This window comes from Hemibagrus wyckioides, linkage group LG06 (assembly GCF_019097595.1).
Source record: "Hemibagrus wyckioides isolate EC202008001 linkage group LG06, SWU_Hwy_1.0, whole genome shotgun sequence".
Lineage (NCBI taxonomy): Eukaryota > Metazoa > Chordata > Actinopteri > Siluriformes > Bagridae > Hemibagrus > Hemibagrus wyckioides.
The window spans coordinates 9462500-9480013 of NC_080715.1; the positions used below are offsets into that span (position 1 = coordinate 9462500).

Here is a 17514-nt window from a genome sequence, read left to right on the forward strand (position 1 = left end):
CATTGCACATTTGAAGGAATTTGCACATACCAACTCAGAAGAAGTAATAAAATGTTAAATGGGATCAGTATTCAGATTTCTATAAACCTTTTCTTCTAAAAAGAATCTAAAAAAGAATGCCAGTCATAAGTGAGTATGGCTAAATTTTATAACACAGATAACCATGATGAAATATCATGTTTTTCTACCATTAATGTATTTTGAATCTCTGATTTAACTATGAACTGGACTAGCGCCAGAGCCAGGGTAAAGTCTCCCACCTTAAGCCCAGTGTCCCTTGGATTCTCTCTGAATCCACTCTACATGATAAAGCAGTTAACAAATGAAACTCTACTTACATATATTTTACCAAAACAATGTAGTTTTATTTAGTTTTGTTTAGGCCTCTGTCTGCAAAGATTATGTTGTTTAAATTGGCAATTCAACAGCATTTTCAGGTTTACTCAAAAATTATGGGAATTCTTATGTTATTTGTGGACGTGAGAACTCTTGTCTGCTCTCTGTTGCACTTTTTTCTTAACTTCTGCTTCCGCCCGCTCTGTGGTTTCTCTAAAGAGGGCCATCTTTTAAAGCCAGTCACCTACTTTAAAAAGTACAGAGTGTGTAAGCCTTGTCTTTAATCAAACTGACATTATCATCTTCATCATCATCATCATCATCATCATCATTGTAATGCGGTATTTGGTGATCATCATGTTTCTTTTATCTTCTGCAGGTATTCAGTTTTCACTACTTGTTTTGGTGTGTTTTGCTCACAGTGTCTGGAGAGTATTTATGTGAGAAGTGTAATTCAAAAGTAGTAATAGCATTTTATTGGCACAACACAGCCTAAATGACATTCTGGTTATAATGTCTGGGTATACATACACATTGGTGTACACATACGTACACTTCAATAATACATGGGAATATATATTGGTATGTTAACTGCAATAAGATTAAGTTTTTATTATCTGATGAAGGGACAGAATTTATCAATGAGTTTGAATTCAAACCTATTTTAATGCCGAGTCTTTATCACAAATGAATTATCACAAATGAACAGACAATCGAGTACAAAAGTTTAGAAATATAATTGGCAAAACCAACTTAGCAAAAAGAAATGAACATATTATCAGTGTTAATATAAAACAGTGTTTGTCTAGGCTGTAGCAATTAAGTACAAACAGTATAACAAATTCTTTATTTGTTTTACCTTTAATTCTACACATACAGAGTTATTGTAAGGCATCCTTTTCAACTGATTTGTTGTCAATAAATATTGGTAAAATTTTTTAGAATAGTTTTTTTTTTACGTAATAAATTGCAAGCTTTACACAAACATGCAATATTTCTCAGTTTTAAATGAATCCACTGCTGTACAAGTTAGACATTTGTAAGTAAGGGTACAAATTAAATCAATTTTATTCAGACAAATGGCTTCTGGACTGGGCTACAGTGTATATAATGATGATTTCAGCAATTTCATTATTCACTGTACTGATGTGGTTATTTATTTAAAACTAGCATGTTTGTGCTCACAGTTACATATCAGTATTAGTGTTATATATATGAACATAAGCTTATATAAATAAATGTTAAATGTTAAAGAGTATCAAAGATGACTTCATTTCCCCCCCCCACAGATTGTACCGAGTCATATGAGAATGTTATTCCATGCCAGATGAACAGAACTGCTTTTAAGGGAGAGACGGTTATTTTACACTGCAATGGAAATCTGACTAGTAAACGGACTATTGTAGATTTTGGTTGGCGTAAAGACAGGACTCTTCTTTTCATCTACAGCCCAGACAAAAACGAAACTGTGACAAACTACACATCAAGCAGGATGCAGGTTGACCCCAGGAATCCAAGAAAACTACAGATATCTGATGTACAGCCTTCAGATGCAGGATTATACTCATGTTTTCCATTAGACATGCAGTGCATATTGACCATAGAAGGTATTTAAATACTATTTTAATAAGTCCTTTTCAGTATCATATTTTAAAACAGTATCAAATATAGCATCTAATGTCTGATCTTTTTAAAATAATTAATTATACTATTATAGATTATACTGTATTTTGTGAGAATATAGATTACTGATTATGTTGTATTTTTTATCCTTAGACAGCCCACACACAGAAATACAAGAGAAAGTAGGGTCATTCTACGTAGTATTCTCAGTAAGCACAGTGTGTCTCTTTATCTTCTGTGCCGTGTGTTTTCATGGGTGAGTGACCACCAAATATTTTTTAAAAACTTTCACATATTTAATTCATTTTAAATAAAAGGTTTCAGACTATTAAATTTATGTAGTATATCTATATATATTACAGTCATCTTTTCAAATTAAGTAAGGAACTTAATGACCTAACGAGCATAACACAAAACTGCATCAATCAAAAATACAGCAGTACAATATAAATTATTACATTAAGGGCAAATACACAACAGTGTAATTTGAGTGCAATAAACATACAATAAATACACAAGATAAATACACAGGACAGTGTGTGCTAAGTACTGAAGTTCAGAAATCATAGCTATATATTATTATTATTATTGTTGTTGTTCTTCTTCTTCTTGTTGTCATGAAGAAGAGGAAAAACCAAAATTATAATTAATAGAGATTTAATGTGTTAGGCTAAAATGTTTTATGCTGAGATGTATTTTGCTTATGGTATTAGTCAAGGCAAAAGTCAAGCCTTAATGTACATAATACATTTTAGTTAGAATTTTCTTTTGCCTGTTGGAATTGTCTTTTGTATTAGTAATTATAGCACATAAACACAATTTACACCCAAGAATTACATTAACTGTATTACTGGTTTATCAGGACTGAAAAAAAAAAGATTTGTTATTTTTTGTGGGCCCTTTTGTGGTTGTTTGGTACATTCACATTATTCTGTGAAGCAAAGAATAGAGAATTTGGATTTCTTTACAGGAAATGCAAAGGAAGAGCAGCCTCTGATCCAACTAAAACTAGCAATGAACTTGTAAGTTTTTTTTTTAATAAATATGTTCACATGTGAATAATGTATTAATATTCATATTTGAAATAGTCTATATTAGTATTATTATCCTTAATTAAATGAATCCATAAATGGAGAAACTGCAAAAGACTATGAATTATTTGACAAAAACCACTACTAATAAATATAACATTTAAACATTTAGAATTCGAGTAATAATGTTTTACTTTCTTCAATATTGAGACATTGTTGAGTTTTACCTTCTAACTGATGAATTTGCTGTGTAGTTTTGATCAACTCTACTTAAAATGGCATGTTATATCATTTCTAAATGTAGAAATTGTCTAAATTATGCAAATACTGGGCCTTGCTAAAATCCTATCTAACATTTGTTCATAAATAATTTGTGTCCCTGAAAATAAACTTGAACAATTATTTATTTTCTGTGTAACTAGGCGTATAAAGATTATGTCCATCACAGTGAGACGATAACTATCTGTGTAAGTTTCCCACCATGAGCCGACTCTGAGCAAATTGACTCAAATTATGATGTAGTATAACTAGCCTATCTATCTATCTATCTATCTATCTATCTATCTATCTATCTATCTATCTATCTATCTATCTATCTATCTATCTATCTATCTATCTATCTATCATTGAGTTTCACAGGTCTACACCACGACAAGCTCAGATAACTTGTAACCATCGGCTACAACTGAATCCTGAGCATCAACCATTTCTGCTTCACAGTCACCAGCTTTTCCTTCTACAGAAACTGAAATCTGGATTTTAAAACTTTTGCATGTTCTTTAGTAATCAGATGTGTGTATGTTATACAACTGATTTAATAACTGTGTTAAAAATCTATGTATCTATGTTTATGTTTTGCTACTGAAATATAGGTCAGTTGCTTATTTAATATGATTGAAAAACCTACAAAGGAATAAATGCTGCATTTGTATCTATTGGGAATTTTTAACTATTTGAAACAAAGCATCCCTTGCATGCTCTGGTTTTCTCATTATCTTAAACTGAGGATATTAAATGTTATGTTTAAATTATTTACAAAAAAGCAAGCTAACAAATTAACCATCTTGAGGTCAGGACTACATTTAAATGCCACTAGGGGACATAAAATTCAACAAACATAAGGCCCAACAGCATGAACAATAACCTAAACATCAGGTGTTATTATACACTATATTGCCAAAAGTATTCGCTCACCTGCCTTGACTCGCATATGAACTTAAGTGACATCCCATTCCTAATCCATAGGGTTCAATATGACGTCGGTCCACCCTTTGCAGCTATAACAGCTTCAACTCTTCTGGGAAGGCTGTCCACAAGGTTTAGGAGTGTGTTTATGGGAATTTTTGACCATTCTTCCAGAAGCGCATTTGTGATGTCACACACTGATGTTGGATGAGAAGGCCTGGCTCTCAGTCTCCGCTCTAATTCATCCCAAAGGTGTTCTATCGGGTTGAGGTCAGGACTCTGTGCAGGCCAGTCAAGTTCATCCACACCAGACACTGTCATCCATGTCTTTATGGACCTTGCTTTGGTCACTGGTGCACAGTCATGTTGGAAGAGGAAGGGGCCAGCCCCAAACTGTTCCCACAAAGTTGGGAGCATGGAATTGTCCAAAATGTCTTGGTATGCTGAAGCATTCAGAGTTCCTTTCACTGGAACTAAGGGGCCAAGCCCAGCTCCTGAAAAACAACCCCACACCATAATCCCCCCTCCACCAAACTTTACACTTGGCACAATGCAGTCAGGCAAGTACCGTTCTCCTGGCAACCGCCAAACCCAGACTCGTCCATCAGATTGCCAGATGGAGAAGCGCGATTCGTCACTCCAGAGAACGCGTCTCCACTGCTCTAGAGTCCAGTGGCAGCGTGCTTTACACCACTGCATCTGACGCTTTGCATTGCACTTGGTGATGTATGGCTTGGATGCAGCTGCTCGGCCATGGAAACCCATTCCATGAAGCTCTCTGCGCACTGTTCTTGAGCTCATCTGAAGGCCACATGAAGTTTGGAGGTCTGTAGCGATTGACTCTGCAGAAAGTTGGCGACCTCTTCGCACTATGCGCCTCAGCATCCGCTGACCCCGCTCCGTCAGTTTACGTGGCCTACCACTTCGTGGCTGAGTTGCTGTCGTTCCCAAACACTTCCACGTTCTTATAATACAGCTGACAGTTGACTGTGGAATATTTAGGAGTGAGGAAATTTCACAACTGGATTTGTTGCACAGGTGGCATCCTATCACAGTTCCACGCTGGAATTCACTGAGCTCCTGAGAGCGACCCATTCTTTCACAAATGTTTGTAAAAACAGTCTGCTTGCCTAGGTGCTTGATTTTATACACCTGTGGCCATGGAAGTGATTGGAACACCTGATTCTGATTATTTGGATGGGTGAGCGAATACTTTTGGCAATATAGTGTATTACATGAGTCTGTATATTTTTTTTAAACCACTTTGATACAGGAAGTGTTTGCTGCCTTATTTGTAAAAGAACAGCTCCAGGCAAAAACATCAGCACATTGATCATGTAAAGTGCTGTGAAAATGTGCCCTTCTCTTACTTTCTTCTGTTTTTTCACATTTTGTTAAAATTAGGATTTATTCAATAGAATTATTCAATTCAAAGAAAACCTCAGTAAACACAAAATCATTTCTAAATAACGTTTACTGCTGTTATTGTAACTGAACATTGGCCAAGGGTGAAAAAGTACTGAACTTGGGAGTCCATCACAGGGCATTGTGCACACACATTCACACACTCACTTTGTCAATATATGTAACTATAATAAGACAATGTAGTATTTGGAAGCACAATATTTTATTTGGAAATCACTATTTTCAGATGCTATGATTTACACTGTTATCAGAGGTCCTCAGCTCCTCTTACCAAATGTTAGGGAGCTTTAACTCTACTTTTGCACAATTATATTATTAGTGTGCAGTTGTGTTCACATGTGACTGTACAGTATGACCTGCAGTGTGGTTTACTGCAACTTCACTAGTAGGTTAAGGTTAAAAACCTGTGGTTTGTCTTTGCACTGTCTGAATTTCAATGTCATCCTTCATGAACAGATTAAACAGTTTTGATTACCAATAAAGGCTTTTTTGCAACTTCCTCAGATATTTAAATGTAAATACACTTGATAAATTTAATTTGTATTCAGATAAGAGAAGTTAATATGTCTGCCTGCACTGTCATGTGCACATCATCATCAAAACAAAGAAGAGCACATTCACACTCTGCACTCGATGTTCGTGTGTAGAGAGAACCGTTGAGTCAAAAGATGATGAGGCTTATGCTTAAATGCCATGAAACGCCACTTTTACCTCAGTGCTGAAAGAGACTGATGTGGATGATGCTGATAATCAAACGTATAGTTCATTACAGTTGTGCAACTGGGTTTCCATGAGCTAAATGGCTGAATAAATAAAAAGTAAGGCAGAAAATATAGAGGAAGGCAGGACTAAAAGGTACTTTTGAAAGTAACCAGATATTTTAAAATGCTATTAATGTGACTGAAGTAAAGAGAAAAGAGAAGCAAATGTCAGTTTATGAAAATCTGTAGTTTTCAGAAATATATATAGTAGAACAATTCTGAGTAAACTACAAAATAAATGCAGTGTGGATGGTTTTTGCAGGCCACCATAAAAAAATATATAATTGGGCCTTGATTGAATCAAAACAAAAAAAGCAAACGACATTCGCTGTAAATCCTTGTGGCCATGTTACTCACTAAATGTTGGTCACATGACTTCAAGATAAAGAAATTAAAAATAATCTCTATTATAGAATACTGAGAAACAGGAAATATTTAAATAGTTCATTATATAGTAGCAGTTCTTTACTAGTATTATTTATTTCTTTAATAATTTTCACTACAAGTCCCTTTTACACTGTTAAATAGACTGTTAAACGACAAATTGAAACAAAAATGTCAAATATTTTCATTGGGTTTCATTTTATCTTGTGCAGGTATTCAGTTTACTGACTTGTTTCTCCCTCTGAGGGTCCGATGTGATTGTCTTAGAGTATTTGAGCAAGCAGTATATTTTAATTTTAATTAAAATTAAAATTTCAATTTTATTAGCATAGTCCAGCCTCTTCACCCTGTTCCACTTCCCTCCCTGTCATTCACACACATGTACTCAGTCTTACTACGACTGACTTTCATTCCTCTTCTCTCCAGCGCAAACCTCCACCTCTCCAGGTTTTCCTCCACCTGCTCCCTGCTCTCACTACAGATCACAATATCATCTGCAAACATCATTATCCTGTCTGACCTCCTCTGACAACTGGTCGATCACCACAGCAAACAGGAAGGGGCTCATAGCCGATCCCCGATCCAGTCCCACCTCTACTTTGAACTCCTCTGTCTGCCCTACAGCACACCTCACCACTGTCCTGCTCCTCTCATACATGTCCTGCACCGCTCTGACATACCTGTCTGCTACTCAAACGTGACTTCCTCATACAGTACCACAGAGCAATTCTCAAAGCAAAAATTGCATCTGTTGTGCTCTTTCTGGGCATGAAGCCATACTGCTGCTCACAAATTTCCACTACCTTCCTTAACCTAGCCTCTACTAATCTTTCCCATAGCTTCATTGTATGACTCATCAACTTTATCCCCCTATAGTTGCTGCAACTCTGCACGTCACCCTTATTCTTAAAGATAATAAGATAATACACTAATACACTTCTTCTCCATTCCTCAGGCATCTTCTCACTCTCTAAAACCCTGTTAAACAGACTAGTTAAAAATTCCACTGCTGCCATCAGGACCAACTGCCTTTCCACTTTTCATCCTCTTCAAAGCCTTCCTGACTTCATCCTTTCTAATCTTATCTACTTTCTGCTCCACAGAGTTCACCCCTTCTACTCTTTCTTCCCTCTCATTTTCCTCATTCATCAGCTCTTCAAAGTACTCCTTCCATCTCCTCTGTACACTCTCCTCACTTGTGAGCACCTTTCCATCTCTATCCTTAATAACTCTAACTCTAACCGCACATCCTTCCCATCTCAATCCCTCTGCCTAGCTAACCTGTACAAGTCCTTCTCTCCTTCTCTAGTGTCTAACCTAGTGTACAACTCGTCATACACCTTCTGCTTGGCCTTAGACACCTCCCTCTTCACTCTGCACTGTAACTCCTTGTATTCCTGTCTATTCTCTTCAGTCCTGTCCATGTCCCACTTCTTCTTGGCTAACCTCTTCCTTTGAATACTATCCTGAACTTCCTCATTCCACCACCAAGTCTCCTTATCTTCTTTACTCCTTCCAGATGACACACACTGCACCTTTCTTCCTGTCTCCCTGATCACTTCTGCTGTAGTTTCCCAGCCACTTGGTTTTCTTCTCAATTTCTATCTTTGACCTCTGCTTACAGACCATCAGAGTCATCCTACACACCACCATCCTATGCTGTCTGGCTACACTCTCTCCCACTACCACTTTACAGTCACTAATCTCTTTCAAATTCTCTTCTGCATAGGATGTCTACCTGTGTGCTCCTACCTCCATTCTATGCTCCTCCCTCTTCTGAAAATAAGTGTTAACCAAAGCCATGTCCATCCTCTTAGCAAAGTCCACTACCATCTGTCCTTCAAGGTTCCTTTCCTTAATTCCAAACTTGCTCATCACCTCCTCATCACCTGTGTTCCCCTCACCAACATGTCCATTAAAATCTGCTCCTATCACCACTCTCTCACCCGTGAGAATAGTCTCTATCACCTCATCTAATTCACTCCAGAATCTCTCTTTCTCCTCTAACTCACAACCTACCTGTGGGGCATAACCACTAACAACATTCAGCATCACCTCTTCAATCTCTAACTTCAGACTCATCACCCTGTCTGACACTCTCTTCACCTCCAGAACATTCCTCACAAACTCCTTCTTCAGGACCACACCCCATTTCTCTTACTATCCACCCCATAGTAAAACAGCTGGAATCCTGCTCCTATACTCCTATATATTCAACAGTGCCGATGGCAGTTGTTGTTGACCGGGGCCTCGACCGATCCGGTATAAAATTTAGAGTACTGACGATTCACATGATTAAATTTGGCAATGTTTTATGCCGGATGACCTTCATGATGCAACCCTCTCTATTTATCCGGGCTTGGGACTAGCACAGAAGTCACTGGACTGTGACCCCCATGGCTAGGTTACAAATCCACTTTTAATTCCTCAAAAAATCCTTTTTTTGTTTTTGTTGTTGTTTTTTAATGCAGATTGTACCAAGTCATATAAGAGAGTTATAAGAGAGTTGCTTCAAAGAGAGAAAATGTTATTTTACACTGTGATGAAAATATGATTAATAAATTTATAGATTTTGGTTGGCATAAAGATGGGACCATTTTTTTTGGCATAAAGATGGGACTATTCTGTTGCTTTCAATAGCATCCAATGAAATTGTATCTGATGAATTAACATTAAAATTCAATTAAATCGCATGTGATGAGTTAAAATTAAAATACAAAATTATCATTGGCCATCTAACTGATCTTAGTCACAATCTTAAGTCACACACATACAGATATGAGTTTTTGTTTTTGCAGATGTGTAGGGTGGTGTGTGTGGTCTGGTGGAACATCAGTGGAACCTATTTTTAGGTCAAGGTTAGAAACTGTGGTAGGCCTTCGTGCTTTGTGCTTCATTTTAAAACAGTTTGCAATTTGAGCACTTAGATCCCTCAGACATTTAACATACTTATGGTTGCACTGTTATCACATCAGGCATTATATACTGTATACTGTAAATAAGAATGTGTGAATTACAACTCATACAAAGATAAAAAAAAAAAACATAAACTGTGTTTAAAAAACATATGATTTCTGTTAACACAAAGAAATTTATTTTAATTAAATGATTAGAATTAAAGTGGGCATTGACAATAATAATAGATAATAAGAACTATAGAAATCAGAAATATGCTGTATTTGTGGTGTATTGACTTGGAATATTTTTTCACAACATTCCAAATAATAGATTTTAAGTCCTTTTAAAGGGTAAAATAACACAGTTATTCATTAACAGATATTTTCAAGATTTTGCATTTTGTGTTTTTATCAGAAATGATATTTTTGAATGTTGATGGATTATGGTATTCTCTCTGTTGCACTGGTCTGAACAAGCATTTCCACCTACTCTTCTTTGTCATACTTACTCTTCATAATCATTAGTGAGGAGCATGCAGCATAGCCTGACTAGAATTTCCAATTGGTATACATAATTTTAAAGTATTCAGTATTACATAATTTGTATTACTGTAGATGATAAGAGCCGAGAATGTAAACATGATTTAAACTGGAATTATTTTTTTTATTTTTCATGTGTCTGATATAGCTAAATTGAAAACAATTTCAAAAATATAGGTGGCTACACTAACTTTGTAAAAATGAATGAAAGTATTAATATACATTATTAGAATGAATCAAAGTTTGGTTACCAACCTATATACTTATAACCCCTTTTACATACATTCAACAATAACAGGATTTTTTTTTAAAGACATTGACTGTATAACTTGAATAGTACTTAACTGTAAACTAGTCTTAAAGGTCACTGTTTGCTTCAAAACTTTTGGTCTGGAATATACTGTATATGAGTACATGATATTATTTTTGTATTATTTCCCAGTTTCACATGAATGACTGCCATATGACTTTTGTTAATGATACAACAGATTAAAACACTGCTTTATCTCCTCATAGCATATTCTTCATCATAAAAAGAACTTCTCATTTTCCCTACAGGTACTACCCAGTCATATGAGAATGTTATTCCACACCAGATGAACAGAACTGCTGTTGATGGAGAGACTGTTATTTTGCACTGCGATGGAAATCTGACTAGTGAACTTGTAGATTTTGGTTGGCGTAAAGACAGGACTCTTGTGTTTTCCTACAGCCCACATATAAACCAAACTGTGATCGACTACACATCAAGCAGGATGCAAGTTGACCCACAAGAAAACTACAGATATCTGATGTACAGCCTTCAGATGAAGGATTATACTCATGTTTTCCGTTAGACATGCAGTGGATATTGACTATAGAGCGTATGTAATAAATTGTATTCAATGTGTGCTTTTCAAAAGCATCATGAAAATAGCAACAAACAGTATCTGATGAATGACAGTTCTTTTAATATCATTGCATTTGTGATTAATGCAAATTACTCTTTGGGTTTTATTTTATCTTTTGCCAATACAGTGAATGAACCAACACAACCAGTAAGGCCATTCTACATAGTTTTCACAGTAATCACAGTGTGTGTCGCAGTGAGTCTCTTTATCTTCTGTGCTGTGTGTCTACACAGGTGAGTTTTTTTCTCCAAGCCTTTGATGCTTAATGCATTATAAATAACATAGGTCTTTCAGGTGACATGAATAACATTGATTGTCTTATTACAGTGGCACCTGGGGTGGTATATATTAGGCAGCGAGTGAACAGTCAGTTTTCTAAGCTGACACCCACAGGGTCACACTGTTCTCTCTCTTGTGAACACCACTGTGAAAATCAATTACTCATATTACAGCAATTCACATCTTACGGCACTAACATATATGCATTTAAGATTTCTTTAAAAATGAACTTATCATATGTCTTTTCTTATCTGTGTAACAAGGTCAAAGCACATGAAGGTTTTCACTACCAGAGTGACACAATAACTTCCTGTGTGTGTTCTTTGTTAATCAACCACCCTCTAACCCAACCACGAGCCTTTCACTTACTCTCACCAAGTGTTTAAATCAACTCAACTTCTCATGATGTAAAGCTACTATGTTTTTTTCAATTAACTTTTATTAACCTTTTTACAGGTCTACGCCCATGACAATCTGAAATGACATAGCTATTTCTAAAATGTTGGATCCTGTGCAAGTTGTCTCTGCTTTACAGAAGATACTAAAGAAAAGTCCGTATGATACACACACTAAAAGTGTATAAATCCTGATTGGACTTTATATTGCACAGTGAAATCTGTATTTTGAAGATTTAGTGTTAAAAGAAGAATTTCTATATTTCTTTTTAACTGCTTGAACAAATGCTTTTTTTAAAAAAAAGAATAAAAGATTTAAAAAGGAATAAATGTCTGGAAAATAACTTGATGATATGGTTTTCTGAGTATTTAATATTAAATACTATTTTAAGCAATTTATATTCAAAAATATAATAACAATGAAGCTCATACACTGTGTATAGTTTTAAACTAGCCTGAAAAAATCACAGGTTTTCAGCAATTATTCAGCAAAAGACTCCAGCATCTTCTTTCATTCACCAGTTTTTGTTTGTTTGTTTATTTTATGCATTTGCTGTCACATAAACCTACTTGACCTCCTATATTTTGGCCATAATTACCACTACTACTACTATCCATGTGTTCAGATCTTCATATCCTGTATGTGTTCAGGTGACAGGAAAGCCACTAGGGGACAGTAGATCATAAAATAAACAAATGTTGTGCCTGAAATGCAACTACCAAGATGCTTTTTGTGCATTTTATTTACTACAGCTTGTGCATGCTGTTTCATTTACTTCTTCAGGCACATCTGCAAAAGATTAGCTCTAGGCAAAGACAGCACTACATCCAATCCTCTATCATTCATGAAATTACGGAAAAAGCACAAGCTTGTTGTGATGAAAAAAATCAACCTCCACTGACTCCATTGATTTAAAATATCAGCAAACAATAATGTATAATGTTTCTATAATAATTAACAAATTATTATAGAAACATTAAGCATCTAGTGCAAATGATGTAGTGTGAGTTAACCTTGTAGGTGGGGTAGTGCAAGTGAAACCCCTCTCTCTTCAGGATGTGGTAAACACTACTGTTACTCAGAAAACTGTCACAGATATACACCACTATAGGAATTTACCATGCACCTTAAATCAACTGAACTCTAAAGTGGTCAAGCTATACGGTCTACACTGTTTTATATGGTCTAACCCTACTTTACCTCATAGGGTTTTATTAAAAGGTGTCACCATACTGTAAAATAAATTCTTTAGCAAGTCTTATGCAGCAGTGTAAACACACACACACACACACATGCATGTGCATGCACATGTAACACGTGCACACACACACATACACACACACACACACACAGATAGATAAGTTTAGTGGGTTTTTATTGTCATGCCTTCTTTTTTGATTGTGTGCATTGGAACAAACTGTAATTTTTCCTGGATCATGATGCAGCACAGTACACAATAGAGTATACAAGACATTGTTGAAGTGCAATCCACAACAGTGTGAGATGAGTACTGGGCAATAAATACACAAAAGAGAATAAAAGATACAAAGGAAAATAATAAATAATAAATGCCTAGAACATGGGATTGTGTGGTGTAGCAGAAATAAACGTAGCAACAATAAAGGCAGCAAAAACAAGTTTCATAATAAAAAGTGTCTGGTGGTAGTAAATGTAGATTAAAATGAAGGAAGTGTCTGTAGCTGCAGTGAAATGAACAGGAAACATGACTGTTAGTACCACTTTTTGTGTAAAGCCAACTGATGTAACACGTTCATTCTGTTTCCAACATGTGATCATGTGATCAGTTTTCATACAGACGTGTGTGATCTCTCAGCTTGCTTTTATCTTCTTTGGTGATTTTTAGAAAAGTTGTGATTATTAAATGAGATTTGAATCAGATATAAAATTAATAGGTAAAGAGACAAACAGACTGTAATTGTGTAAAGTAACAAAATCAGTTTAGATCTGCAAAAGCTTGATAAAGTCAGGTGCAACCAGTACAGAGACGGTCTCAAACATTTTCTGACCATGCCAAGGTAGCACTCCTCTTTTTAAATATAGGTCTAGGAAGACTTGGGAGCCCTTAAATAGATTGGGGTTTTCAAGTTGAGGGTCAATCCTGCTGCATGTAGACTGTCTGTTGCCATTTTTCAGCAAGCCATCTATTTACTCCTTAAGCAATGATGGAGAGCTCACCAGCAGTATCTACTATGCCTAGTCCCTCCATCAGTTTTATCGAATCCTGACACTTAAAGCTACATGTTTGCCAAGAGGTAAGGTTAGATATACTTTATGTTACATTATAGGGAGTGGACCTGGATGCTCTCTTGGGAAGCTGTGGGTGACCCTCTTGAAATCCAGACTGATACATAACAAATTCAATCTTACGACAAAGAAAATAACAGGTCATGGTTACATATGATGTATAAAGACTGGCAAATGTAGTGATTATTAAGCTTACAGTCATGTTTGACCAAGCATTTTGGTTCTAACAGGAAAGGTATGCCCTTTGCTGGGTTCCCACTTCCCTTTATCTTCTATAATTGACTCAGAACACTTATAGAACCAATATAAGAATATATCACACTTATAGAAGGGTACTCCCTTTTTAGCGGAAGCATTAGTGTCCTAAACTGAGATGTTTTGGAACACATTGAGAAAGCCGGGTCTCTGCTGTGCCTAAACTTGGGACTATGGGTGACTGCTGTAGTTTGTTCCACCAGGTTCTTACCAGCTCATCCACAGACTTCTCTGTTCCCTTCAGATGACTCATCAAATGTAGGTTGCAGTTCTGCACGATGTCCTATAGCAGTTCCCTTTCCACTTTTTTAGACTCTAGCTGTCTGTCCCTACTTTTGAAACAATGCACCCCTTATTTCCCCAACTGTTTTACTTCCATATCAGTGACCATGTGTTTCATGCTTTCTAATTTAATCATGTACCATAGACTGCCAACTCTGCTGCATTTACCAAACATCACATGTTGTTTTGCAGCTCATTTTCTGGGTTAATGAGTCTTTTCTTCAAAGCAAGAACATTTTCTGCAAGCTTGATATGATTGTAGTCTTCATGGTGTGATAGTGGCAGTGGTGCTGGATGTATTGGCTAGTCTGGAACATTTTTTTTTCTTACAGAACCACCTTCCTCCTCCTCTGATGCCCTGTCTTCCCGGTTACACCTAACAGCACAGCTACATAAATCTACATTGTCATGCCATCCTGTGCCTCCAGAACCATGAAATGATGCTTATGTAAGAATGTTACCACATAATAGTCAAAAATAACCTATGTATATATTGAACCTCTAGGATGATGGATTGTTGTAATGCCTTAATGTTCCAGTATGTATAAAAACAAGCTTCAGTTAGTCCAAAACAGCCTTTCCTGTAGTGAATGAGACTCAATTTTTAAGTCTAGTCTGAAAACTGATTTGTTTATCCAAATCTTGTTAAGATTAAGTAGGTGGTACATGTCAAAATAACATACACATGAATGCAGGATCCAAGGTATTCCAGCAGAACATTGTCCAGTTAGTCACACTGCATCCACTGGTTTTCCTTCTTCCCACAGTTCATCCTTGTGTTTTTTCAGCAATTTGTGCTAAAGTAGCTCTTCTGGTTGGACCAGGTGGGTTACAAGGCCAGGTTTCACTCCACACGTGATTCTGTGAGCCTAGGGTGCCCATGACCCTGTTGAAGGTTCACCAGTTGTGGACCACGTTTGGTAGGTACTAACTAATGCATACTGAGAACACCCCACATGACCAGCTGTTTTGTAGATATTCTTACCAGCTAGTCTAGCCTTCACAATTTGGATCTTGTAACTGTCGCTTCTATGTTAATAGTTACAGTAACTCAGCTCGTCTGTCTCAGCACTAACCAAATGAGGCAGTATCACTTATTACCCCTACATAATTACCCCTACATAATCTTCTAAACTCACACAAGGTGTGAATTATCAAAGTGTGAAGTTTTTCCTTTATGCATTACTTTTCCTTTTGAATTACTTTAAGATTTGAGCACATGTGAGAGTACAGCATGTGATTACAGTGTGTGGTTTACTGAAACATAATCACTATGTGGGTCAAGGATAAAAACTATAGTATGTCATTAAGCTGTCTGAATTTTAATGTCAAAAGACCCAACAACCATCCTGATGTCATCCTGATTCAACCTAACTTTTTTGTTTGTTTGTTTGTTTGTTTGTTTGTTGGGGGGGGGGGTAAAATACTACAGGTCACCAGACTGTAAGCATATACTATCTGCAAAACCTGTAACTACCATTACACTGAGTTTGTGTGCCACATATATTGTTCAACATAAGCCATTGTGAGTCTCTTTCTGGTGCTGGAAATGGTCAGACAAGATATGCAGCACTCTCTCTTCTGCTACAAATTTGTTGTGATCGGCACTCATATAAAATAACTTCCTGATAAAATAACTTCCTGTGTAAGTTTCCAACTATGACCTTACTCGCTTATATGCCTTGCAGTCATTCTGATGTAACCAACTTAGAATACAAGGTACTCAAGCTATATATTTATTTTTTATAGTTTACCCTTATTTGCTTTTTTTTCACAGGTCTATAGAATGACCAGCTTAAATAAAGTTGCTTATGGCTACAACTTAAGGCTACAACTTACAGAGTGCCAACACATAAACAAATCTGTTATGCTCATAGTGAAATGTCATATAAAGATAAACACTTATGCATAAACATATAAACTGACGGGCATTATAAAGTACAGAGAAATCTGGATTTTGAAACCTGTGAGTGTCCTTACTGAAGCAGATTCTTTTTCTTAATTCATTTAATGAAAAAAAGCTGCAATGTTAGGGATTTATATCTTAGTCTTAGATTTATATCTTAGTCTGACTGATATTAAAATGCAAATGAAATTAAAATAAAAATATTTAATGTTATTTACAAAGAAGAGATATAAGATTGAAATAGAATATACATTTTATCGAGATTGACATTTTCACTACTAGTATCAATTTTTGCTCCTACAGGAAATGTGTGGGTGAATGAAGTAATGCTTCAGATAACCATTGACACCTGAAGGTCGTTACTACAAGTAAAGGCCAAAATTTTTCTTCTGAACTTTTAAAAACAGGATGGTCATCAAGCTCAAATTCAAAAGTATCAGTTTCTTGCACACAGTCTTAGTTTTCACAGCTACTATATTTAGTCCCGAACACCCCTAAATTAACTTACAAATTTAACATACAACTTACAGTCATACTCAGAAGCTGAAGAGAGATTTCAGTCTACTTTCTGTTTACATAAGCCCACTCATTTTGTGAAATAAACCAAGCTGTCTAGCACATCTCACCTAAATGTCATGCAAATACAAGTCCCAAGCATGTCCATAGACAGGGAATTTTTTTTTTTTAACAAAATGTCTTCCAAACGTTTTCATGCTTAGCTTTTTTATATCATTTATTTCAGATTGTATTTAGTTCCGGTTGTAATAATAAGGTTGTAATGAAGGCACATCACGAAATGTATGACTGTGTGAATGTTTTACTAGAAATGTGTTCATTTCCACTCTGTATGGAGACTTCAGGGACATGACATGATTTTTAGAACACTGGGGACATGACAACTCCACTTGATCATGTACAGTTGTAGAAAGAATATTTATAATCACACTCTCTGTTGTCAACCAGATGGGGATGATGTTCCCTTCTGATTCTTTTTCCTCTCAAGGCTTTCTCTTTGTATTTTCTACTGCTGCTTGTAAACCATGATTACTATCAGAATGA

The 17514-nt window shown here is 36.0% G+C and overlaps 1 protein-coding gene across 1 annotated transcript; it reads left to right on the top strand.

Annotated features, from left to right (window-relative positions):
• Window positions 1-1600: 1600 nt before the first annotated feature.
• LOC131355069 (uncharacterized) lies at window positions 1601-11018 on the top strand. The gene is made up of 5 exons (XM_058393277.1): window positions 1601-1943; window positions 2113-2215; window positions 2930-2981; window positions 3413-3437; window positions 10741-11018. Exons 1-5 carry the CDS (start codon window positions 1601-1603, stop codon window positions 11016-11018), a joined length of 801 nt encoding a protein of 266 aa, XP_058249260.1.
• The last annotated feature ends 6496 nt before the right edge of the window (window positions 11019-17514 follow it).